We start from the raw sequence: 26,383 nt of genomic DNA on the forward strand, positions 1-26,383 counted from the left end.
CCGATGAGTGCATTAACATGATTTTAAGGTTGAATATCCTGCAGAGTTCAATTAATCTTTGTCCATTTTAATTGGCCCATTTACAGTATGTGCTGGGAAATTTTCTATTATTTTTGTGTGTTTTCTTTCTTTGCCTAATTGTGCGTTGAGGCAGTAGCGGTGATTGGGAATTAAAAGTGCGGAGGCAAAAAGAAATGTACAGACAACAAACAGTACCCGGGTTTGTGGGATATAGCGGACGGAGGCGGGGGCGGGGGAATTGAAATGAATGAAAACCTACAACCTGTTTTCCAGCCAGTGACCGGGTCAGGGATGGAATGAATGAAGCCCCATCTTGCGGCGAGGATGGGAATTGGGCCGGCTGCCGAAGCCTGTCGCACTCCTGAAGAGTGTTGCTGGAATGAAATATGACAGGGAAAACCGTAGTACCCGGAGAAAAACCTGTCCCGCCTCCGCTTTGTCCAGCACATATCTCACATGGAGTGACCGGGTTTTGAATCACGGAACCCAGCGGTGAGGGGCAGACGCGCTGGCGCCTGAGCCACGGTGGGTTTTGGGGGAGTTATATACCTACGTAAAAACTGAAATAAAGCTACAAAATGGTAATTTTTTATCTCTCTGAGTGAATTTCAACAGAGGGGTAAAGGTTATCTGTTTACCAATAGAAATGCTTTTTTGTTGTTGTTGTTGTTGAGATTTTGATTCAATACTATGCAATAAAGCTTTCACCAAAGTAACAATATTACACATTTACTACAGTTAAATACAAGTACGCGGTGATTATGCAACGTGATTGTACAGTTAAAAATCATTTAGTATTTGACTACACACTAAGAAACTGACACACAGTAAAGAGACCACAAGACTGACGAATGCGCGCGGCAAGCGGGTGCTTCATACCTGTGTCCATGACCTTGGCAAAAATATATACCCCCCCTCCCTTACCCATCGTCACAGCACACGCAAGGTCTCTATAATACTTGCTGTGGCGCTATACAAATCGGTTAGCCAGGACGAACGACATTTTGTGCGTATTTTCGCTTATCATTTTGTTACTAATTAAAGAAAAGGAAAAAATAACTGATAAGAAACGGGGCTTAAACAAATTACCTTTTTTAATAATTTGTATGATTCCTAGTTTCATCCGCCTACAATGGAATAAAAATGTAATATTTTCTCCACAAAATGGGGGGGTGACTGACCCCTCTCGCCCCCCTAATCGCCGCTGCTGCATTGAAGTCACCTAGTATGATTGTGACGTGGTTTGGAGGAATTTTGGATATTACTTCTTCTGGAGTTTATTGTCATTATTATTATTATTATTATTATTAATTAATACATTATTTAATTTATTTATTACGCCTTTGCTGGCAGGACCTAGTGTTTCCAGTGCAGTATGTCTTCTGGTATAGGCCAGAGCAATGTTTTGGCTTTCATTGATATGTCTCTGTCTTACCCTTGGCTTTGACAATGTGAAAGTGACTGAGGTATGAGCGATGCTAGTAATGCCATTCCTTATGCGGCCAGTCCCTGCTATGAATGGCGTGTAAATGTTGCTCATAGGGTCAGTTGATGCATGTACCGTATTTCAGTGGGCTTGGCAGACTCATATGGAATAGCAGCTACTGGCTTGGTGAGGAAAGCAACGGGAAACTACCTCACTCCTCATTTCCCTAGTACCGAGCTCGATAGCTGCAGTTAATTAAGTGCGGCCAGTATCCAGTAATCGGGAGATAGTGGGTTCGAGCCCCACTGTCGGCAGCCCTGAAGATGGCTTTCCGTGGTTTCCCATTTTCACACCAGGCAAATGCCGGAGCTGTACCTTGATTAAGGCCACGGTCGCTTCCTTCCACTTCCTAGGCCTTTCCTATCCCATCGTCGCCATAAGATATATCTGTGTCGGTGCGACGTAAAGCAAATGACATTTCCCTAGTACGCCTCTTCAGTGAAACCTAGGCCATCTATGACAGCGGATGGCAGAGCTATTGAGGATCCAAGCAGCCTTAGGGCTGAGTACTGAACATACATTTATTTATTTATTTATTTATTTATTTATTTATTTATTTATTTATTTATTTATTTATTTATTTATTTATTTATTTATTTATTTATTTATTTATTTATGTATTTATTTATTTATTTCAACTAGAACCCCCCTACTTCGGGGCGAGAGTTTGACATGGAAAAAACGAACTTTGCTTTTACATAGTTTCGTTTCAGAAAACAATTACTTGCCGGGCTGAGTGGCTCAGACGGTTGAGACGCTGGCCTTCTGACCCCAACATGGCAGGTTCGATCCTGACTCAGTCCGGTGGTATTTTAAGGTGCTCAAATACGTCAGCCTGGTGTCGGTAGATTTACTGGCACGTAAAAGAACTCCTGCGGGACTAAATTCCGGCACCTCGGCGTCTCCGAAAACCGTAAATGAGTAGTTAGTGGGACGTAAAGCAAATAGCGAAAACAGTTGTTCACATGGGTACGTTAGTGCCCAATATGCTGAAGATTACGGCAGTCAGTTTACATTAGCTCGGAAACCTTTCTCTAGAAAAGTTTTGGTGGAAGTCTAGAAGATTTTCGCATGATAGGCTATATTTTCCTCTGATTCATCGGTCAGTTTGTAGAGTTGCGGATCTTGTATATGGTCCGTGGTAAAAGAGGAGATACGAATGCTGTGAGCAAGGAAATGCCATAGCCGTACAGCTAATAATCTAAGGACGAGAATTTCAAAGCCCTGGAGGATTGACATTAAGGTTCATGATGATCTATCCAGCGATTTCGATACCGTTGGTTGAACTTTGTCAAGTGTAGTGTGATAAATATTGCTATTGTAATATTTAGTATCAGTGAAGTCATCGCCATCTGACTCACTGGCTGAATGGTCAGCGTTGAGGCCTTCGCTTCAGAGCATAAGGGTTCGATTCCCGGCCGGGTCGGGGAGTTTAATTCGTGTTTGATTAATTCTTCTGGCTCGGGGACTGAGGTTTGTGTTTGTTCCAACACTTTACTCTTTATATTCAGACAAATATTCAGACAACTCAACACAACACACTACACTACCAACCACCACAGAAACACGCAATAGTGATTACATCCTTCCATATAAGGACGGCGTCAGGAAGGGCATCCGGCCGTAAAACAGGAATAAATCCACCTGTGCGACACGGTTCGCACCCGCGACCCCACAGGTGTGGGAAGAGCGGTAGAAGAAGTGAAGTCATCGCCTGGAATTCTCAAATTGAGGTTTGGATATTTGTTAACTTCATTACAATTGGTACTAAAGTATGCTGGTTTAAATCGAGGAAAAATCCAACATGAAATATATCTTTAACATATTAAATCATGTTCGCTCGCAGAACGAGTATACATGTGCACTTTAAGAATAAATGCCCTGTTTCCTTAGTTAGCACATGTTTAACATCAACTACTTCCACAAACCAAAAATGAGACGGAACTAAATACTATCTTCAAATAGAGATTTGCATGACAAGCCAATTCCGAGTTTTCCTTTCCTGCAAATAAACTTGTAAATCAGTGCCGAACTCCTTCGTAACGAACTCGTCGGAGTCGTCGTTGACGGCTACAACACGTACTCGTGTGTACACATCCTTCACCAGCTTAAATTTTCACATTCAGAATGCTTTCCGAATATATTTCATATTACTTAGTAGCCCATACTTGGCATGAAACATACCACCACACAAACAGTACGAAATGGCTGGGACAGTGCGAGGCTGAGCTTGTCGCAACTTCCACGTTTGTCGTTTAGCTTCTTCAGGTCTACGTCGTTCCTCTTCAAACACAGTAACTGATGTAGAAATAGTGTAGCGCCAAAGTGTACGATTCACAGCAAATGCATCCCAGGTCTGAGTGTTGATTACATCCGTCTTCATAGTATGCATTAGCTGGTCGTTGAAATGCCTCAGAGGTATTTATTTATTTATTTATTTATTTATTTATTTATTTATTTATTTATTTATTTATTTATTTATTTATTTATTTATTTATGGCTTTTTCAGTGGCGAAGTTAGGGCTCGAGGCCCTCTCTTCCACTTAACCACATACTAATCAAAATCTTGAATTAAATACTGAGATACTTAAAATAGTTAAAACTACAGAAATTAATAGAATTGATTATAAATTTAAATAAATTACTAAGTTAATACTAAAATACTAATATTAAAAACTCTTAATAATGATTAATCCTCAGGCGCGCACACATTCATACTTCAACCATTTAGTCAGCTGTCCTCAGCAGGTAACCTCGGCAGGTGACCTTAAATCTTTGTAAAGAGCTAGTTTCTCTGACCTGAGCTGGCAGGGAATTCCATAATCTGGTCATTACAAACGATCTATTAATTTTATTTGTGCGGTGCACTGGAATAGAAAGAGAGGATCTGGAAGGTGTATTTAATTTGTGAAATGATGATAAAAAGATGAATTTAGAAGAAATATACAGTGGCTGACTTACAGCCAACACTCTAAACACCATCATTAAAAGGTGTAGCTGCCGACGTTTATCAGGCTTCAGCCATGAGAGAGCCTGATAGTATTTGGAGATAACGTACCCGATATTGTAAATAAATCTCAGGCAGGAATTCAGTACTAGTTGAAGTTTAAGTGTTTCTTCACTCGCCATATCAACTAGAACAACGTCACAACAATCAAGAATAGGGAGAGCCAGTGTATGTATTAATATGGCCTTTAGCTCCAATGGAAATACATCCCTTTGTCGTTTCAGAGGGTGAAGCACTCCAAAAATCTTTTTACGGATTTTTTCCGTGTGATCAGACCAATCAAGTGTTTCATTCATAATTACGCCCAGATTTTTAACTGTTTTACTGTAGGGAATAATGTTACCATTCAGAAGTATATGCGGGATTGCAACATTGTTTGAGCGGTTCAGAAATTTTCGTGATCCAATTATGATTGCCTGAGATTTTGTGGAGTTTAGTATAAGAGAATTTCTTTGTGCATATATACTGAGTCGTCGGAGGTCATTGTTAATATCTTGTATTGTTTCATCTAAGTCTGAAATCTTGCATTGTCAATAAATTTGAAGATCGTCAGCATAGAAATGGTGTGTGTTATTTCCTGTCACAGATGTTATGTCATTGATATAAATACAGAAAAGTAAGGGTCCTAGAATATTGCCCTGTGGGGCACCACTAAGTTTCATTTTCCATTTAGAGGCCTTGTCGTTTACTGTTACACGCTGTTGACGGTTACTCAAATAAGAACTAAAAAACTTAAGCGCAGTCAGGTCAAAATTTAGCAGTTCCATATTCTTTATCATAGTCTCAATTTCTATAGATTCAAAGGCGCTACTGAAGTCAAGAAGGATAAGTATAGTGAGCAGTCGTTTTTTCATAGCGTTTCTAATGTCTTCAGTAACCTTCAAAAGTGCTGTCGCGGTACTGTGACCCTTCTTAAATCCAGATTGCAAAGGGTCCAAAACAGCATTTTTATTTAGGTACTTCAGAACTTGCTGGTATACTAAACGTTCAAGGGCTTTAGAAAGCGTAGGGAGTATGGACACCGGACGATAGAGAGTGATTGTGGGCCTAAACTCTAATGTACCGGTATAATATTGGCTGTTTTCCAGACAGATGGGAAAGTTCCGTTTAGTAAACAGTAGTTCAGTATGTGCGAAAGTATAGGCAGGGCAGCACCCATAATGTTATGTATAAAACTAATAGGAATATCATCTACACTTGTGGCCTTTGACTTAATCGAGTACAAAGCCTTTTTAACCTGATTTTCTGTGCACTGTGAAATGTGAATGGTGGATTGGCTGGAGGGGAGGGCGGTGAGTCGGTGCAGTTAATTGGGGTAGATTGAATATTTATTCTACTATATTAATCGTTCAGTTCGTCAAGTGGAATGTCAGGAGTTGTCTCTCTCTGTTGATGTTTTCCTATTCCTAGAGCTCTTGTGATAGTACATATATCACACCCTCGCACTATATGTAGAAGTGAGAGATATTATTGTCAGTATTCGATTTATTATTATTATTATTATTATCGTCAGTATTTCAGTTGTATATTTTGTCACTAATATTTGTAAGCTGGGAGGTCTTCATATATGTAGTATGAGCAATTTGTTTTGTAACACGCCCTGGGAAAACATTGCCATGTTGAACTCTGGTAATTTGTATGACTCATGCGGGCATCCCAGTGTTTGATGAGATGAGCTTGTTGTTGTATTAGGAAAGTTCTATGACTCATGTAAAACACCCCAGCGTTTGTTTATATCTTGCGACCAAGAATGAGTTCACAGCGTGGTCTTGACAAGAGGATCACTGATGATAGGCTGGCAAGGACCAATCCAGACGTATCATGTGAGAGGAAGGGGAATGCTGAGGTCTTTATATAGTTTGACATCACAGCCGAAGGGACCACAACTGACACTCGGTACGGGAATGAAGTAGTGCTTATATGCGGTGCTGGAGTGACGCTGCTGCAATATACTGGACTGGACTTAAAACGTTCGTGGAACGTAGTCTTGTTATGCTCGTGGAAAGTGGCTGATCGACAAATTGTGGAGTGCTTACGCATTAGGTATTGTAGCACCTGTGGCGGCCTGGTATTATATGTTGGTGAAAACTATCTCAGACTTTCCATAATTTATGTTCAGGATCGACAAGCGTGTGTTGCTCAAATGTATATATCGTTACAAGTGTTAAAGTCTGTGAACACAGTATTACGAGGTACAGTGTATGTGTGATGTTATAACTGCCGATTATGAGAATCGGCAAGTCGTGTTGATACAGAGGCAGTGAAGGGTGCTTATATACATATATGTACATTGTTCAACGAACTAACTACAAATGGTGGCTTATTTCACGCTTTGGTTTTCCCACTGTTTTCATTGTTGTTGTTGTAAATATGGAGTCTTCCAGCAATCTTATGTTTGTGTATTATAAGTGTATTTTGGTGTGTTGATGAGGTGCTCATGCACGGACTTTATTGAGAATATAGTTAGATATTTTAGAATCAATGGAGTTATTGATGAACCTAGGTGCAGTTCCTACCTATTTAGTCGTTTTCAGAAGGTTAGGTAAGGCCTGTAGCAGATGTACAAGTACGCAGCATTGTGTACACGCCCTGGGATATAAAGAATTATCATGCTCTATCTACAGTAAATTCGAGGGATCCATTCTGGTGAACTCTGGCGCCCATACTACGGACATTTCGATTAATGATTTTTATTAATTTAACACATTTAAGGTATTTTATAAAGTTTTTGAGTAATATTAAGTTTGTGTAATTCTATTTATTTTTAGATATTTTATTATTACTTATTTATTGGTAGTCATCAAAAAGATACACTCTAAGCTGGGCCCATGCAAGATTAGAATTTATGTTGTTAGTTAAATTCCGGAAATATGTACATTTTTTCTTTCTGATTAACTGCTTTGTGCGATTTCTAAGTGATGCGGTGAGGTTCGAAGTCTGTGTCATCTAGGGTTTGTTTATAATGTCGAAATAACGAGTCGCGGTGGACCATCATTCGTGGTTTCATCATCTAGCCATGGACAAGAAGGGCGAGAAACCTTTATTCGACGTTTAGGGGCATGTCTGTTATAATATAAGTTCTTTACCATCGTATTAAACAAGTTAACTTTAGCGTCGGTATCATTTAGACTTCGTTATCGTTCCACGGTAGTTGATAAGCGTCATAATTCAAGTAATCCAAGTTTATGTCCTTCATATTTCTGACAATTATGAACTTGGGTTTGTATTTAGGCACTTTGAGGGAACACGATAAATATATAAGGTCGTGGGTCGAAATGAATGGTAGGGATTTGCCCATGGGTTATTACTTTACCTGGGTTGTTCCTTATAATGAGATCGATGAGTGTGTGTGTGATGAACGATTTGTTGCATACACGTGGTTCGTGGGTTTTAGCGGGAGAATAGTCATGTTACAAGTAGTAAACAAATCTTCTAATCGATTACTGTCATGAGTCGTATTAAGTAGGTTACAGTTAAAGTCAGCCATAATGCTTATGTGTTCATAAACCACCTGGAAGTCTGGTAAATACGTTTCGAATTCGGTTATATCTGTTACACCAGGTGGTTTGTATATGACAGAAATCATCACCTTTTGTCTTTTAATATTTACACTGACTGACAGAGCAAATGCAACACCAAGAAGGAGTGGTCAGAACTTTATGCCAATTGCAGGGTAGACTGACGTCACTGAGGTATGCTCATGATGTGAAATGCGCAGCTGTGCTGCGCACGTAGCGAACGATAAATAGGACACGGCGTTGGCGAATGGCCCACTTCGTACCGTGATTTCTCAGGCGACAGTCATTGTAGAACGTGTTGTCGTGTGCCACAGGACACGTGTATAGCTAAGAATGCCAGGCCGCCGTCAACGGAGGCATTTCCAGCAGACAGACGACTTTACGAGGGGTATGGTGATCGGGCTGAGAAGGGCAGGTTGGTCGCTTCGTCAAATCGCAGCCGATACCCATAGGGATGTGTCCACGGTGCAGCGCCTGTAGCGAAGATGGTTGGCGCAGGGACATGTGGCACATGCGAGGGGTCCAGGCGCAGCCCGAGTGACGTCAGCACGCGAGGATCGGCGCATCCGCCGCCAAGCGGTGGCAGCCCCGCACGCCACGTCAACCGCCATTCTTCAGCATGTTCCAATATCGACCAGAACAATTTCCCGTCGATTGGTTGAAGGAGGCCTGCACTCCCGGCGTCCGCTCAGAAGACTACCATTGACTCCACAGCATAGACGTGCACGCCTGGCATGGTGCCGGGCTAGAGCGACTTGGATGAGGGAATGGTGGAACGTCGTGTTCTCCGATGAGTCACGCTTCTGTTCTATCAGTGATAGTCACCGCAGACGAGTGTGGCGTCGGCGTGGAGAAAGGTCAAATCCGGCAGTAACTGTGGAGCGCCCTACCGCTAGACAACGCGGCATCATGGTTTGGGGCGCTATTGCGTATGATTCCACGTCACCTTTAGTGTGTATTCAAGGCACGTTAAATGCCCACCGCTACGTGCAGCATGTGCTGCGGCCGGTGGCACTCCCGTACCTTCAGGGGCTGACCAATGCTCTGTTTCAGCAGGATAATGCCCGCCCACACACTGCTCGCATCTCCCAACAGGCTCTACGAGGTGTACAGATGCTTCCGTGGCCAGCGTACTCTCCGGATCTCTCACCAATCGAACACGTGTGGGATCTCATTGGACGCCGTTTGCAAACTCTGCCCCAGCCTCGTACGCACGACCAACTGTGGCAAATGGTTGACAGAGAATGGAGAACCATCCCTCAGGACACCATCCGCACTCTTATTGACTCTGTACCTCGACGTGTTTCTGCGTGCATCGCCGCTCACGGTGGTCCTACATCCTACTGAGTCGATGCCGTGCGCATTGTGTAACCTGCATATCGGTTTGAAATAAACATCAATTATTCGTCCGTGCCGTCTCTGTTTTTCCCCCAACTTTCATCCCTTTCGGACCACTCCTTCTCGGTGTTGCATTTGCTCTGTCAGTCAGTGTACTTCAACGAACATTGATTCCGACCGAGTTCGTTCACCGTAGGAAGATGTACATATCGTTCGGCTCTTTGGATCATTTCTACAGTAAATCGCTGTCCCGCCTCCACGCCTACCATCCGACCGATCCAAACATAGTGGATCACATCGATCGATATCAACCATGGAGGACGGAATGCTAGGAGCCAGCCAGGTTTCAGAGATGCAAAGTATATGTAAACTATTTTCCGTTAGTATTGTTTGAATTTCGTCGTAATGCGCCGGAAGAGAAAGAGCATTTACATGGCAACACTGTAGGCTGTGAGAAAAGGACGACAATGCTTGTTTCAACAACTGCATGAAGTTGTACCAGAGCAGAGTTCACTAGAGATGGGCACTATCGACTGAAAACCGCTATCGACTAGTCGGGCGATAGTCCCTTCGAACTATCGACTAGTCGGGCGATAGTCCCTTCGAACTATCGACTAAATAGTCGAATGTTTTCAGTCGAACAAAAGTATTCATTACTTCCTGTCGAGAAGACTGAACAGTCGAATGATTTCAGTCGAATAAAAGTATTCATATAACGCAACTAGTCAGTCCATGAAAAAAATTCGAATGTTTCCAGTCGAAACTCTCCGTATCAAAAGTGGAGAGCCGTACTTTTACGAATTCGCCTCATTTTAACGCAGTTTACCAATAATTAGAAATCACTTGTATAGACACGCATTAAAATCCGATTTACGCACTCATTCGTACACGGGGCTAATAGATAGAGAGATGCCCTTAATACGAACCAACATCATACGAATGGCCTTTCTTGGTGCTAAATGGACAGTGAAACGTAAAAAGACGCCAATGAGGCTCTATTCCCTAACAATGTTAACAATAATAATATGTAAAACGCGTTGCTGTAGTACACGATCAAGATATACTGTAGATGAGAACAGCTAAACACAATACTACCGTATTTTCCAGATTATTATTATAGTTATTTAGATTATTATTATTATTATTATAGTTATACCATAGCGATACGCTATGGTTATACCTTATGTATGAATAGGGCTTAACCTAATTAACATAAACAAATATGCAACGAAATAAAGAGCATATAAACGACAAGAGAAAATCGCCATATATCGTAGGTACATATGAAGTTAACATAATTATATATTACATATCCAAAGTGACCATGAACCGATAGTTCCATTCGCTTCCATGTCGCTGTGACTTGAGTGCGACTGAATTCAGTCGACTTGTTTTGTGCTGACTGGACAGTGGAACGATGCGTGGCGGGGATGCGACTGAATTCAGTCGACTTGTTTTTTAAAGTAGTCGACTGTTCCGATAGTTTAAACTATCGACTAGTTCGATAGTTATAAGTCGATAGTGCCCATCTCTAGAGTTCACCATACAAGAGTTGACGAGGAAGCCTGGTGGTATAACTCATGTGACGAAACTATAAAAAAACCAGGTTTCTTATGTCGTTTACTAAGTAACGGATAACGATTAGTCAACATACATTAAACATATAGACAAAAATATTCACTGAAAATTGTAGACGTGGATAGATTTAAATGAATGAGGTGGGGCTATCATTTACATGATTTTAGAAATAATGCTTACATTTTTGCTTGCTGTTACGTATATAAAGATATTAATTACCTGATGTGGTCTTACGGCTCTTTTCGAGAACGAGAAAATCAATATTGTTGTGGTGAGAGCGATTTTCTTCAGACTCACCATTGAAATGTAAGAAATAGCGTGCAGATAAAGAGATTTTCTCAGTGACCTTACTTCCTTCCTGCAAAATATCCAAACAAATCAAGTATATGTATTAGAAAAAAATCGATATTGGTTCATTTGGATACATTTACAATTTGTTTTACGTCGCACCGCACAGATATGTCTTATGGCGACGATGGGATAGGAAAGGGCTAGGAGTGGGAAGGAAGCTGCCGTTGCCTTAATTAAGGTACAATCTCATCGTTTACCTGGTGTGGAAACGGAAAACCACGGAAAACCTTCTTCAAAGTTGCCGATAGGGGGCTTCGAAACCACTATCTCCCGAATACAATACAATCAATACTGATCTGCATTTAGGGCAGTCGCCCAGGTGGCAGATTCCCTATCTGTTGCTTTCCTAGCCTTTTCCGAAATGATTTCAAAGAAATTGGAAATTTATTGAACATCTCTCTTGGTAAGTTATTCCAATCCCTAACTCCCCTTCCTATAAATGAATATTTGCCCCAGTTTGTCCTCTTGAATTCCAACTTTATCTTCATATTGTGATCTTTCCTACTTTTATAGACGCCATTCAAACCTATTCGTCTACTAATGTCATTCCACGCCATCTCTCTGCTGACAGCTCGGAACATACCACTTAGTCGAGCAGCTCTTCTTCTTTCTCTCAATTCTTCCCAACCCAAACATTGCAACATTTTTGTAACGCTACTCTTTTGTCGGAAATCACCCAGAACAAATCGAGCTGCTTTTCTTTGGATTTTTTCCAGTTCTTGAATCAGGTAATCCTGGTCAGGGTCCCATACACTGGAACCATACTCTAGTTGGGGTCTTACCAGAGACTTATATGCACTCTCCTTTACATCCTTAGTACAACCCCTAAACACTCTCATAACCATGTGCAGAGATCGGTACCCTTTATTTACAATCCCATTTATGTGATTACCCCAGTGAAGATCTTTCCTTATATTAACACCTAGATACTTACAATGATCCCCAAAAGGAACTTTCACCCCATCAACGCAGTAATTAAAACTGAGAGGACTTTTCCTATTTGTGAAACTCACAACCTGACGTTTAGCCCCGTTTATCAACATACCATTGCCTGCTGTCCATCTCACAATATTTTCGAGGTCACGTTGCAGTTGCTCACAATCTTGTAACTTATTTATCACTCTATAGAGAACAACATCATCCGCAAAAAGCCTTACCTCCGATTCCACTCCTTTACTCATATCATTTATATATATAAGAAAACATAAAGGTCCGATAACACTGCCCTGAGGAACTCCCCTCTCAACTATTACAGGGTCAGACAAAGCTTCACCTACTCTAACTCTCTGAGATCTATTTTCTAGAAATATAGCAACCCATTCAGTCACTCTTTTGTCTAGTCCAATTGCACTCATTTTTGCCAGTAGTCTCCCATGATCCACCCTATCAAATGCTTTAGACATGTCAATCGCGATACAGTCCATTTGACCTCCAGAATCCAAGATATCTGCTATATCTTGCTGGAATCCTACAAGTTGAGCTTCAGTGGAATAACCTTTCCTAAAACCGAATTGCCTTCTATCGAACCAGTTATTAATTTCACAAACATGTCTAATATAATCAGAAAGAATGCGTTCCCAAAGCTTACATACAATGCATGTCAAACTTACTGGCCTGTAATTTTCAGCTTTATGTCTATCACCCTTTCCTTTATACACAGGGGCTACTATAGCAACTCTCCATTCATCTGGTATAGCTCCTTCGGCCAAACAATAATCAAATAAGTACTTCAGCTCACAGCTGCGTGACCCTAACCGCACGGTCAACTTGTTCGGTCATTTGGGTACAAAAGTACACAAGTGTTGACTATCGTACGACTTTACGTGCCGCGAGTGTCCAAGGACATGTTCGGTTTGTCTGGTGCAGGTATTGCGCTTCTGGAAGATGGATGATGATGATGATGATGATGTCATCACATAGCCTACTCGTATTGGATAATATGATGGGGGCTCCTCAAGGCTTAAAGTTCCCATCTGACGGACAAATCATTTTTAACAGTGTCATATGCCCTCCACCATATGAACACTCAGTGTGAACTCTGCGGTGAGATTTGGAATTGATCCAGGCTTTTGGCACGTAAACTAGTGATTAGACATTATGTGCCACTACCTCTCCTACCCCGCCGGGCAACATTCTCATGGTAAAATGTTTTTCCACCAACAGGACTCGGGCCAGTTAACCAAGGCTTCAGACCATATCGACTTCACGCCTTAACGATAATGGCCACCAGACCACCTCAGGACAAGGACACAAATTTAATGTCCGGTGAACTGTCTAAAATGGAAGATAACTGCTGATATACAAATGTATTCAACGGGGACGTCGCTTATTTGTGGAGGACTTGCTCAAGGCCTTGAAAGAAAACAATAAATCTTTTAATTTCCATTCTTTCTTTTTGCGTTCTTGAGATACTTAAACTTTTCTACAGACTCCATTATTAGGCTTTTACGGCAAACATTCCAATTCTTTGATAGAGTTTTAACCAATTATGTCTACTTCTGATAACATGGATATTTATTCATTTCTAACCAATTTCTTTTATTCTTATTCCGTTTACCGTCTAGGGTTAGTTTTCCCTCGGAGGGGTGAGGGATCGCACCTATAACGCCCCAAGAGCAGTGTCCTGGAGCGTGAGACTTTGGGTCGGGGGTACAACTGGGAGCAGGACCAGTACCTCGCCCAGGCCGCCTCACCTGTTATACAGCACAGGGGCCTAGTTTGGAGGGGGAGGCGGTGGTGAAGGGAAGATAGGAAGGGGTAAACAAGGAAGAGGGAAGGAAGTGGCTATGGCCTTAACTCTTTCAGACACAGAATTCAAAATTATATTATTAATTTACGTTAATACATGACCTTATACAAACAATATGAAGTAAAATATATCAAGAAATAATACAGTAGCAAGATTTTTGTACAGATATGGGGAGGTTTCATTTGGAACCACTGTGAGTCGAATGTCTAATTTTGCCGATGTAATGACAGGAAGCAGTTTCGGTCTGCAGACAAAGTCCCACTGAGCAAGTACTGCATATCCACCTACTTCTATGAGTAGGTGATTTTGTGCTGCAATGTACACAGCGTCTGGAAGTGGTATGTAGAGGTAGATGCTTTGTTGCAGTCCTCCTTTCAACGGGTACAACATTTTTGAACTTCTTCATCCTCGGTTCACTTGATGAGCTGGGTTGTACACCAGGACTTCCTTTGAAGGAACTGCTCCCTACAAGACCAGTGACAACTCTCCTGCGGAAGTTTTTTACAAGAATCGTTTTGTTCCCACTGATAAGGCAATAAAGAATGTAGGCATTGTCAATACATATATCAAGGAAACACCAAAACAATCTGTGCCAGCACTTTCCTGAGTTACTGTCCATGCAGTAGAAGCTATTCATTATGTCTGCTTTGTCTACGAAGCCCATGTTAGCATTATACCACTTTAGGACAAGGTATATGTATGATTGTGCCGACGTTTGCCGTCCGATTCTCTTCTTCAACATGAATATGGGAGTGAATAATACACATCACCACGCGCTTGTCCTTCCACTTGACACAGACACTTCCATCAGAGCGAACTGACCAATAACATACCTCATCTCTGTAATTCTTTACCAGATTTTAGAGTTAGAAGTCCTTTCCTATGAGCCCGAACTTTACCACAGGTTGCAAGTCCATCATTCTTGAGACTGTGTAGGAGTGGTACACTTGTAAAAATATTGTCAAAGTAGATATTGTATGCCTTCCCAACCAAATCCAACAAATCCCTCATCACTCTCTCTCCCAATTTTAGTTCGACCTGATTCCTTGATTTTCCAGTATGTACTTGAAAGTCGCATACACATCCGAATTTATCCGCTCTTGCCCATACTGTATATCCCCCCCCCCCTTTGTGGTTTTTTTAAGCATATACCGGTAACTGTTTGAATGCAAAATGTCCTTTAAATCTCACCATGCATTCATCCATAGCCTGCACTTTAGTGGGGGCATAACACTCTTTGAAACGTAAAAGCAAGCTCTGTATCAGTGGTCGTATTTTGGTAAGTTTATCATAAATTGGGTCTGTTTTTGATAGCATAACTGAGTTGTCATTGAGATGAAGATATGACAAAATCCAGCTGAATCTATTTAGAGACATCAGTGATGAAATGTACTCATCCCTCATCTCATCATGTGATGACCAGCAGTCACGGTATGAGCAAGAAGTTTTTATGCCCATTAGAATATTGATGGCCAGAAACACTTTCAGTTCCATTTTCACAATTGGTTTGGGACGCTTACCTTCCCGTGTTGCATAGAGGTTAGTTTGAAAAACTATGTGTTCAAAAAATATATACAGTATACAAAAACACATCAACTGGTTGGATATCAGCATCAACATTTTTCAGTTGACCTGTAATTCCCATGTTCTCAGAAAAACTAGGGTAGTTCACGGTACTGGTATCTCTCCTTCACGAATGGGTTACAACAGATGAAAGTGGAACATCATGAGAATCACTAAAACTAGCATCACTGTCGACACTACAATTCTCTTCACTTTCAGAAATAAACTGCACATGTGATTCACTTCCATTGTTTTCCGCAAATACTATGTCTGCACTAGTCGCTGTTCGGTCACATATCTCCTCATTTATACTGTCAGACTCGTTATCAGATGGAACTTCATCAAAAATACGGGAAATAGCCTCCTCATTCAGCCACCGAGAAAACATCGCGATGAACTACAAAGAGAGGTTATGTATCAGAAGCGCTTTTACCCCATAGTGGTTTCATATGAAACCACAATATATAAACATACAATAAGATGCTAATTCTTATTCTCATTTATATATATAGCCTATATCTCATTGGATATATCGGTAATTTCATATTATACATACATCCCATAAAAACGTACAACATACAGCTTCAATATTAATAAAAGTACGACGCAAACGGTTACACCACATGGAAGTACGTCTCACTACACTCAATTGTTTTAGACAGTATTTGAGCCTCTGTTCAAGTGTTTTCTATTATAGACAAAAGATGTCACCACCAATCAAGCATTACCAGTGTGGTTTCAAATGAAATCTCTGTGTAGGAAGAGGAAAAAATAATATTTAGGTGATCTTAAAATGAAACCACTACGTAGGTACCACCCCAGCATTTAGCTGGAGGAGAACTGAGAAACCACGGAAAATCACTTAGAGGATGGGTGAGATGAGAATCGAACCCCCCTCTACTCAGATGACCTCCCGAGGCTGAGTGAACCTGGTTCCAGCCCTCGAACCACTTTTCAGATTTCGTGGCAGAGCCGGGAATCGAACCAAATCACACTAACCACTACACCATGGAGGCGCAGTCCAGTCCCTCAATCCATTCTTAAAATTGTCAGAAATAATTATCTAACATCGACGAACTTAGCAAGGCTCTCTTGCTATGACAGTGTAACTGTTAGGAAGGATATAATTCTATTTCTTCTGTTAAAGGTTGTCGAAATACTGTTCTGAACGTACCGGTAGTTTTCGTCGGGGATTTACCCACCATTACCATCGATAAATATTGGGAAAGCAACTCATGTAACGTTTATGAAAATGCATGGCTGTAAAAAGTGAAAGATAATGATGAATGATATCTTAGCTCTCGGTAATTGCACTGAAATAAGAAAAAAAATGAGAATACAAAGAAAGGTTGCTGTTTTTTTCGCTGTTAGTCTCGAGGATTCAAACCCGAGTAGTAAGATTTATTAAAAAATAAATCATGCGTCCTCCAGTGAGGGTAACCATGAAGATCTGGAATATATAATTTACAGTATGTAATTATAATGAAATCATATTTTTTCTGGAAATTACGATTGAAGGTATAAATTAAACTGTGTAATTTGCAGAGAATCTCTTGTGATCTGTAGTATGTGGGGATGTGGCATTTGAACGTGCTCAAATAAACCTGTTTTTATGTCAGTAGATTTACCAGCACGTAAATAAAATCCTGCGATACGAGGCTATGGTACCTCGGCCTCTTCAGAAACAGTAAAATTACTTAGCGTGATTTTCTTTTGTTAGAGGTTTAATGTCTCACTATCACATACTGTAGAATGTTTTCGGCAACGATAGGATAGACAGGGGCTAGAACTGGGAAGGGAATGGTCGTAAACTTAATTAAGGTACAGTCCCAGCATATTTTATCTAATGTAAAAATGGGACACCACAATAAACATCTTCAATGTTGTCGACTTTCGAGTTCGTACTGACTATTCATTGAATACAATCTGTATTGTGCATCCTTCTCGTTTGGTGAGAGAGGTTGACCGAAAGGAATAAAAACAATGGTGATCGGCCCCATTTTGTATCAACATTGCCAAATTCGACGTACTACTACTACTACTACAGTACTACTAAAAGCTTTCTTTTCGTATCCTGGTGGTGTACGGTGGGCCTCCTAGCGGGTGACGCCCTCTCTCAGCCTATGATACGTATTGTGGTGATTTGTGGTGCAGAGAAGAGTAAGAGAGGAGCGACCGTGGCCTATGAAAGGAACTGGCCCGGCGTTTGCCTTAGTGAGGAGAATGGGAATCCACGGAAAACTATTCTCAGGATAGCCGACAATGGTACCAGCCCACCACCTTCCGAATACAGAGCTCTGTGTCAAGATATAGCTGCTCGGAAATAAATTTGAGTTGGTATTTAAAAACTTTCATTCCGTATCCGGGCAGGGTACGGCGGGTCTCTTAGACGGCAACGCCGTCTCTCAGGCCAGAGAGATTTGTATCGGTGATGTGATTTGCGGAGGTGAGACGGGTACGGCCGTGGCCTGTAATAGGAATAATCGTCCCGGCATTCGCCTTAGTGCAGGAGAATGGAAACCGGCGGAAAAAACATTCTCAGGACAGCCGACGGTGGGACCAGCTCCTCCGACTCCCGAATGTAGAGGGTTGTAAAACTGGCCACTGTCAAGCCGAAGCCTACTGTACTCGGTGCCGGCATTTGATTTATTGCTTTTTGGTAATAATAATAATTTCGTGTGGCTATTTTTAGCCGAGTGCAGCCCTTGTAAGGCAGACCCTCCGATGAGGGTGGGCGGCATCTGCCATGTGTAGGTAACTGCGTGTTATTGTGGTGGAGGATAGTGTTATGTGTGGTGTGTGAGTTGCAGGGATGTTGGGGACAGCACAAACACCCAGCCCCCGGATCATTGGAATTAACCAATGAAGGTTAAAATCCCCGACCCGGCCGGGAATGGAACCCAGGACCCTCTGAACCGAAGGCCAGTACGCTGACCATTCAGCCAACGAGTCGGACATTGCTTTTTGGTGACGATCTATTAATCGTTATATTTGTGTATCACCATGTGAGATATCGTATGCCTAAATGACGGTCAAGAGAATTTGTTGATGTTAATGCCCTGTGTTAATTGGTAGGCTATATGAAAGGCACTGGATAAATTGCGAAACTAAAAGATAATAAGTAAGATGCGTCCTGTAGTAAGCAAGTAAAATTGAAGATTGAAGTCAACGCTGCCTACACTCTCGCTGTACAACTAAAACAAAGTTTTGTTTCACGCTTCAGCCTCACGATAGCGCTGTGTGCGCTATGCCCGCTGAGCAAGTTTTGCTATACCGTTGTCTACGTGATTATCTCGTAGGCAACGGTTATTCCAACTAAGGTGAACCTTTATATTTGAAATATGGCTATGGCACAACAGAACGTATAAATGCGTGATGTATTCATGAAAAAATCTCATGAAAAAATCAACATTTAAAACTTTATCACTGACACAGATTAGGGTTTATTTTTCACGAAAGTACAGTATTACAGTACACTGTACACTCACATCTGTGGGGTCGCGGCTACGATCTGTGTCATTCATGCGTATTTGGCTCTGTTTGATGTCCGGATGCCTCTCCTGACGCAAACCCTATTTGGAGGTATGTAATCACTACTGAGTGTTTCTGAGGTTTGCTGGTAGATTACAGTACACTGTTAGTGACAGTCCTAAATATGTAAAAGCCGGGCTGAGTAGCTCAGACGGTTGAAGCGCTGGTCTTTTGACCCCAACTTGGCTGGTTCGATTCTGGCTCAGTCCGGTGGTATTCGTCATCCTCGTGTGGGTAGATTTAGCGGCACGTAACAGAACTCCTGCGGGGCTAAATCAATCCTGTCGAATAACACGAACGAGTCGCTCAAGGCTTAACATCCCCACCGGACGGACTAATAAACAGCATCTTATACCTTGAGCCCGTATGAACACTGCGGAGTGGTTTGGAATTGAATCCAGACTTTTGGCACGCAATCTAGTGATTAGAAATTGTACACAACCACCTATCCTACACTGCAGGCCAGCACTCGGATAGCGATTTTCTTTTTCATCAACGGGATAAGAAACGGCTAACCATGGTGTCACCGTAAAAACTTGCCCACCTTAACGACCATGGGCACCAGGTATCATTTCATACTCAGGTCAAACAGAACGACCTGCACCAGGCGAGCCGAACATGTCACCGGACCTACCGGCACTAAAATCCAGACGCTCAGTAAATAAAATAATCATTCTAACATTAGCTATTTTGTCAAGGAGTCACCAGAATTTCTTGGCTAATACGTTTCACTCTCTTTTTAAAGCCCGTGTGACCTGCAGCATGCGACAATACAAATTGTAGTCCTCGAAGAGAGGGCACCTTAAGACCAGTGTATATTCTAGCCAAACAAATATCTTTTGGTGTTTTTATTGATTTTTTTCTTCCAAACCTTTCACATGCTGTGTTCTACACTCACCCATCTCTCATCTAACAGTAAGTACAAATATTCCTTCCCTCGTTCTTAAATTGTTTCATTTTCGTCACAGTTTAATATCGTTTCTTTCGATCATTATCGTTTGGATTTCTCGTTTTTCGAACTGAAGTGACTACTTCTTTCTCCAAACGATATAATGTTGTATATTTGAAATTTGAAAGATCCATATTATCATCAACTTCTTCCATTAGGCCTACAATGCGAATTGTAGCGGGAACAGTTTGAAATAGAAATATTGCCGAGATCGATAGCTGCAGTCGCTTAAGTCCGGCCAGTATCCAGTAAACGGGAGGTAGTGGGTTCGAGCCCCACTGTCGGCAGCCCTGAAGATGGTTTTCCGTGGTTTCCCATTTTCACACCAGCCAAATGCCGGGGCTGTACCTTAATTAAGGCCACGGCCACTTCCTTCCACTTCCTAGGCCTTTCCTCTCCCATTGTCTCCATAAGACATATCTGTGTCGGTGCGACGTAAACCAAAATAGAAAAAAAAAATTAGCGAAATTTGTGTCGTATGGCACTACGATCAAAATCATTATATTTCACATCGCGACTTATTTTGTACTAAATCCCTTTTTGCTATTTTTGTCTTAATCTACTGAGTGTACGCCTACAGACACCAGTCACTTACAAAGATCGCTAACAAGAATCGATCGATTACGTCCGGGGTCTTTCCATTCAAGTAGTGGAACTCCCTTAAAACAGTTTTCTTCTCACCATTTTAAATTATATTGACCCATTTTCCTGCGATCCATTGCGATCACTGAACAGTTGAAAGTTAAATACACGGATAGTCATTATAAAGTACTTTTTAAAATCACATAGTGCTCAAATCAAGTGACACACAACAACAGAAAACAGTATTCTTCAAACCTCGACGAGGGCTACCACAGGCAGAGAGTGCTCTCACTGCAGTGCAGTGGTGAGCCACACGATAATTCGGTAAGTGGCTTGCTTCATCAGATGGACCATGTATAAACAAACAAAACATCCACCACCTGGATTAATAAGATGTGTTTAGAACTCATTTGATGCAACGTTCCCATTAACAAAGACAACAAGTTCACTTTTGCTACATGTCACTTTCTCATAATTTAGCATTGGTGGGTACTATTCGACTCGCATATTTCTCTAATGCTTTGAACGTTATGGAGAAAATTATGAAGAGCCATTCAGTCATGTGTATTTACGACTACGCCTGCGCTGCTTACGGCTAATGAATTATCAGATTCAAGCAATTGCAGTTCTCTTATGATGTATTGGGTTAACTTCCTTTTTTTCTACTTCTTCGCATAACTAATGAAAGTTTTCGGTGGCGGTGCGAAAGGAGAGGATCGGTAGTGTGATGATAATGACTGTGGCCGTAATTAAGGCGTGATGTGAAAGTGAGTAACCACGGAAAACTATGAATAAATTAACTCATTTATTGAATTTCGTTAGGAATTTAAATTTTCATCAATTTATTTCTTTAACAGAGTGAATGAAAGGTCATGGTCACCCGTAGAGGAGTCAATAAACACACAGAACGTTGTAGCCAGCTAGACCATAGCAGATAGAGGACTTCTAATGCGCGCTGTTCGAAAAGAACCTGTAGATTCATGGAAGTAATATTTTTGAGAATTTCTTCATCATTTTCTCCACATCTTTATTACTGGAGGCTTTATTTTGGCTTCTGTCTGTCTGTTAGGTCATCAGCCCAGAGGGTGGTTGGATCCTCAAATAGTACCACCAAAGATTTTGCGGTTATAAGGAAACCGCAAAAACCAATGGTAGCACCAAAATGAGGCATACTAGGCAAGACGAGGAGTGAGGTAGTTTGCCATTGCTTTCCTCACTGGGTCAGAAAGTGCTATTGCAGCACGACTGACCCTATGAGCAACACCTTTCATAACACTTAGATGCACTAGTCGTGCTCTGAATGTCATTACTCAGCACCACCCATACCCCAGCAGCTTCCATATTGTCACAGCCATGGATGAGACTGGGACTTCGGTGGAAGCTACACTTTACTCTGGCCTGTGCCAAGAGATGGATACAAAAGTACTGTATACATCAAGAAATGGCAGCAGGCAATATTTTGGCTTATAAGGCAAAAATTGGCCAGTGGCGATATTTTCTATTGTACAAATAAAAAATATTCTTACACTTGCTTATTAACATGAATAGAGCGGATATTCTTAAATATATCGATAAACTCTAAACCATTACCAGTGAAAATAAAGAATACTGACTTTTAATTCAGAAAACTTTCTTCAATACTTTGTCATTTTTTGACGTGTTGTAAGGTCGGCTTCTAAGAGAACTTACATTTATACTAAATAAGTAAATACAAACTAATTTTAGTGCTAACCATCGTATTATCCATAAACATTTCTGAAAACTGGATATTCTATTTTTGTTTAACTAAATTTGAAGATCGACGTATTTGGCAACAGCATGCTTTATTCTCCCGCAACGAAAGTATTGGCCATGACAGCTGTTTGTACCTTCTCGATGTGAACGCAATAATAAAAAGGTCAACACAGCATTTTGACGAATTCCTCTACTCAGTTGCTTTGCACGAAGGTGAATGTGTCACTTCCCAGCCCGTCAAAGCAGTCGTAAATTTATGACAGAGACGGGAATCGAACTCGTGCTAATGGGTGGAAACTACTCTGTCTCTTAGACCTATATAACTGGCGAGAGAGAGAGAGAGAGAGAGAAAGTAGGAAGTGAAGTGTGATAGAGACAAACAGAAGGGCTGGAGAAAGATGAAGGCACATTCAACGACAAGAAGGTATTTCTCTTTCATATTTTGTACTTACTTTCTAATGGAGGTAATAAGCCGAGAGAAGGCCCTTTCCCAAGCATACATTTTAATCACTTTTATTCCAGAAACGAATTCATTCATTAATTTCATCCGTTCATCTGTGGACGTCGCAGTGACTTTCTTCAGTTTTCCCAGTAGACAACCAATATATCCTGAGAAAGCAAAAGGTGTGATTAAGAAAACTTGCTCAAAATCAATAAAAGTAGTTCTTGGATGGGGCTTGTACTGTGCTGTCATACAGGCTACTTTCAGTCACGTAAACACTCTGATAATAACAGCCACAATGGTGTGATTTGTGTCTATCATGAACAGCCTGTAATTGGCAAGTACAATTGCCTGATGATGACATTCATAGACTCATTTTCATATTTGTGTACAGCTTTCGACTCTGTGAATCGAGTAAGTGGGTATGTGTTTCATTCTTCAAATTACTGCAATTAATTAAAATAATTTTATTGGTTTTACATTCCTCCAACTGCTCTTACGGTTTTCTGGGACACCGAGGTGCCAGAACTTTGTCCTGCAGAAGTTCCTTTGCGTGTCGAGGCCGGCGTATCTTAGCACCTTCAGATATTAGCGAACTAAGCCGGGATTAAATCTGCCAACTCGTGCTCAGAAGCCTTCTACTGTCTGAGCCACTCAACTCAGCAAGCACTCAGAATTAATTTTGAAAATGTGCACAGAGTATGAGGTCAATTTCATATAAGACTGAAGCAAATTACGTGGTGTAATATGCAGGACTTGGCTTTTGTTTATAGTTCTGAATTATGAAAAATGTTTTAAGTACGCCTACTACCTCATTACTTTTATCGGAAATTTTAAGGACAAGGACAATTTATAATAATAATAATAATAATAATAATAATAATAATAATAATAATAATAAGCCGGGCTGCGATGAAGCGCTGGCCTTCTCACCCCAACTTGGCAGTTTCGATCCTGGCTCAGTTGGGTGGTATTTGAAGGTACTCAAATACGTCAGCCTCGTATCGGTAGATTTACTGGCGCGTAAAAGAACTCCTGCGGGACTGATTTCCAGCACATTGACGTCTCCGAAAGTCGTAAAAATGCAGTTAGTGGGACGTAAAGCCAATAACATTACTATTAGTAATTAAGTGCGCAATCACTAGTTACAAATATTGGACGATAAAATAATGGGATTTTAAATTTTAGCACTGAAAACACCGTAATACTCTTAAGTGATACGTCAAAAGTATGAATGTACGCATTTCTAAAATTCTGGTAGCCTCTGCTCTAAGTTAATTGAAAGTGGACAAACTAACGTGTAAATAATTATTCATTCTCTATTCCCTTGTCTGTTTATGATCTGCCTTCATTCACAATTAAATATTTCATTTTAATATTTGTTTAATTAATCAGGAAAACTACAAAATATAGTAACCATATTAATATATTCTCACACATGGCACTCATGCTTTCTTATTATCTTAATATTCTGCTCTAAATTATAAATTATTTACCAATTTAATAATGTGCAAACAATTATATAGTGACGATCTCAAATAAATCATGAACATCTTATAAGATGTTTCTTTTCATTGTTCAACGTAGAAACATAACTGAAATATACGCGCAATTCTGCATACAAGAAAACACAGAGTGTGAAATACGTAGGTAACTTTCTTACCTTGTATGGGTAAAGCAAGGATAAACACAGTCATACTAATGAGTCCTGGTTCTGCTATGTACTTCCATATAAAATAGGATACTACGATTAATTGTAGGACTCCAACCCACAACCAGTGCAAAAAGAGAGGTGATTCATCGAAGCTTGCCACATCATTTGATATAAGATTTATAACACAGCCTACAGAGGATTGATCCAGGGGAAATTTAAGGCGCATCATCTGTGAACAGAGAGGTAAGAAAGAGTTACAGAACACGATGCACTTTGTTATTCTGTTTGAAGGTTTGTACACATATTGCACCCATTAACTAGGGCTGGAATTAGCGATAGTTCTCTTTCTGATTCCATTATCCATTTTCGCTGCCATGAGACTACAGGACGTGTCAACCATTAGGCAACAATGGCGTAACACCACCCAAAAGGCTTATCTCTATAGCATTAATAACATTTTCATTTGCAAGTTCAGAAGAATATTTGTCTATGTTTAACAACACAGAAGTATGCATTAATAATTATATAATAACAAGAGTTTTTTAGCCGAGGATTCCCAAGTTGTCTGTCCTTTTTTCAAGTAACGCCGATGTTGGCGGGATCATGCGTATGTTTTCAGAAATGGCGTACTTGAAACCTGTTAAATGAGTTTAGTATCTCTGGTGAAGGCATGAACACTCCACAAGTTTTCCTGTGGCATTCAACCGTGAAAATTCATAACGTATTGGCGACTAGAATGTCCGTATGGATAAAATTAGAGGCGCTTAGTTTGAAATTATTAGATTTAGCGCCTCACGGGACAACATTTATATCACTGCGCAGCGTGCCAAGGATGAATACGTAAATTACCCACCTGGCCTGAATTTTTTCATTTTACTGGCTTGAACGGAGTCATCTCTGCGTCAATTAGAATCACGAAGTCACACAACGGACTTAGAATATTTCCCTGTTAATGGAGAATAGGACTTAAAAACAATTTTGTGACCAATCGAAATGTAAGTCACAAAGGGACTTGGAAATTTTCAGGCGACCGACTACGCGTTAGCTCGAAGAGCAGGTAACAGTCACTTTCTATGGTGTTTGACCGAGCTCGATAGCTTCAGTCGTTTAAGTGCGGCCAGTATCCAGTATTTGGGAGATAGTGGGTTCGAACCCTACTCCCAGCAGCCCTGAAGATGTTTTTTCCGTGGCTTCCCACTTTCACATGAGGCAAATGCTGCGATCTACCTTAATTAAGGTCACGGACGCTTCCTTCGCACTCCTAGCCCTTTCCTGTCCCATCGTCTCCATAAGTCCTATCTGTGTCGGTGCAACGTATACCAATGGTATGAAAGAACATTTATATAGGCTTATCGTTCATTTTAAAGTGGTGCCGTGAGTCGACAGTCTATACGTTGCATTATCGCCTGGGAAGGAACCCGAAATCTTATAACTGTAATGTGCTTGAGTGCATACATTAAGATTGTATATTTTCAAGTGTGCTAGCTACGTCGTTTAATCTCATGACAACATTTTCAATTTGTGAAATCTCCCGAATACTCTGTGGTTAAAATAATTGCATATCTCTACTGTCTACCTAAAGTGGTTTTTGCCATCTGTTAGTAATTGTAAATTCTTTTGATGGATATGTACTGACCTAATCAGCTCTTCTCGACAGGGATGTTCCGCCCGAATTTTGGTTGTACTACTGTGTCAAGTTAAGATCTGTTGAGATAATCATAATAATATTGTTCATGCTAGTAATAATTCGATTTTGATCTTAAGTGATGCTATAATCAAGATAGATAGATTTTCTTCCGTCTTAATGCTATAGAGCGAAGTGTCCTGTTGTTTCGCAAAGAAAGGTCATGCTAATCTTATCTTACTATATATAAAAACGG

General features: G+C 40.8%; 1 protein-coding gene across 1 annotated transcript in view; it reads right to left on the bottom strand.

The window, feature by feature from the left end:
* Positions 1 to 23,101, bottom strand: part of LOC136866751 (probable multidrug resistance-associated protein lethal(2)03659) — a 211,033-nt gene extending 187,932 nt beyond the window's left edge. The window contains exons 1-4 of the mRNA XM_068226834.1: positions 22,860 to 23,101; positions 14,371 to 14,536; positions 11,168 to 11,306; positions 4,469 to 4,641 (exon numbers count right to left, since the gene is read on the bottom strand). Of these exons, the coding sequence (XP_068082935.1) occupies positions 4,469 to 4,641; positions 11,168 to 11,306; positions 14,371 to 14,536; positions 22,860 to 23,101 (720 nt within the window). The remainder of the gene's footprint in view (positions 1 to 4,468; positions 4,642 to 11,167; positions 11,307 to 14,370; positions 14,537 to 22,859) is intronic.
* Positions 23,102 to 26,383: the final 3,282 nt, after the last annotated feature.

The sequence above is a fragment of the Anabrus simplex genome, chromosome 3, assembly GCF_040414725.1.
Source record: "Anabrus simplex isolate iqAnaSimp1 chromosome 3, ASM4041472v1, whole genome shotgun sequence".
NCBI lineage: Eukaryota > Metazoa > Arthropoda > Insecta > Orthoptera > Tettigoniidae > Anabrus > Anabrus simplex.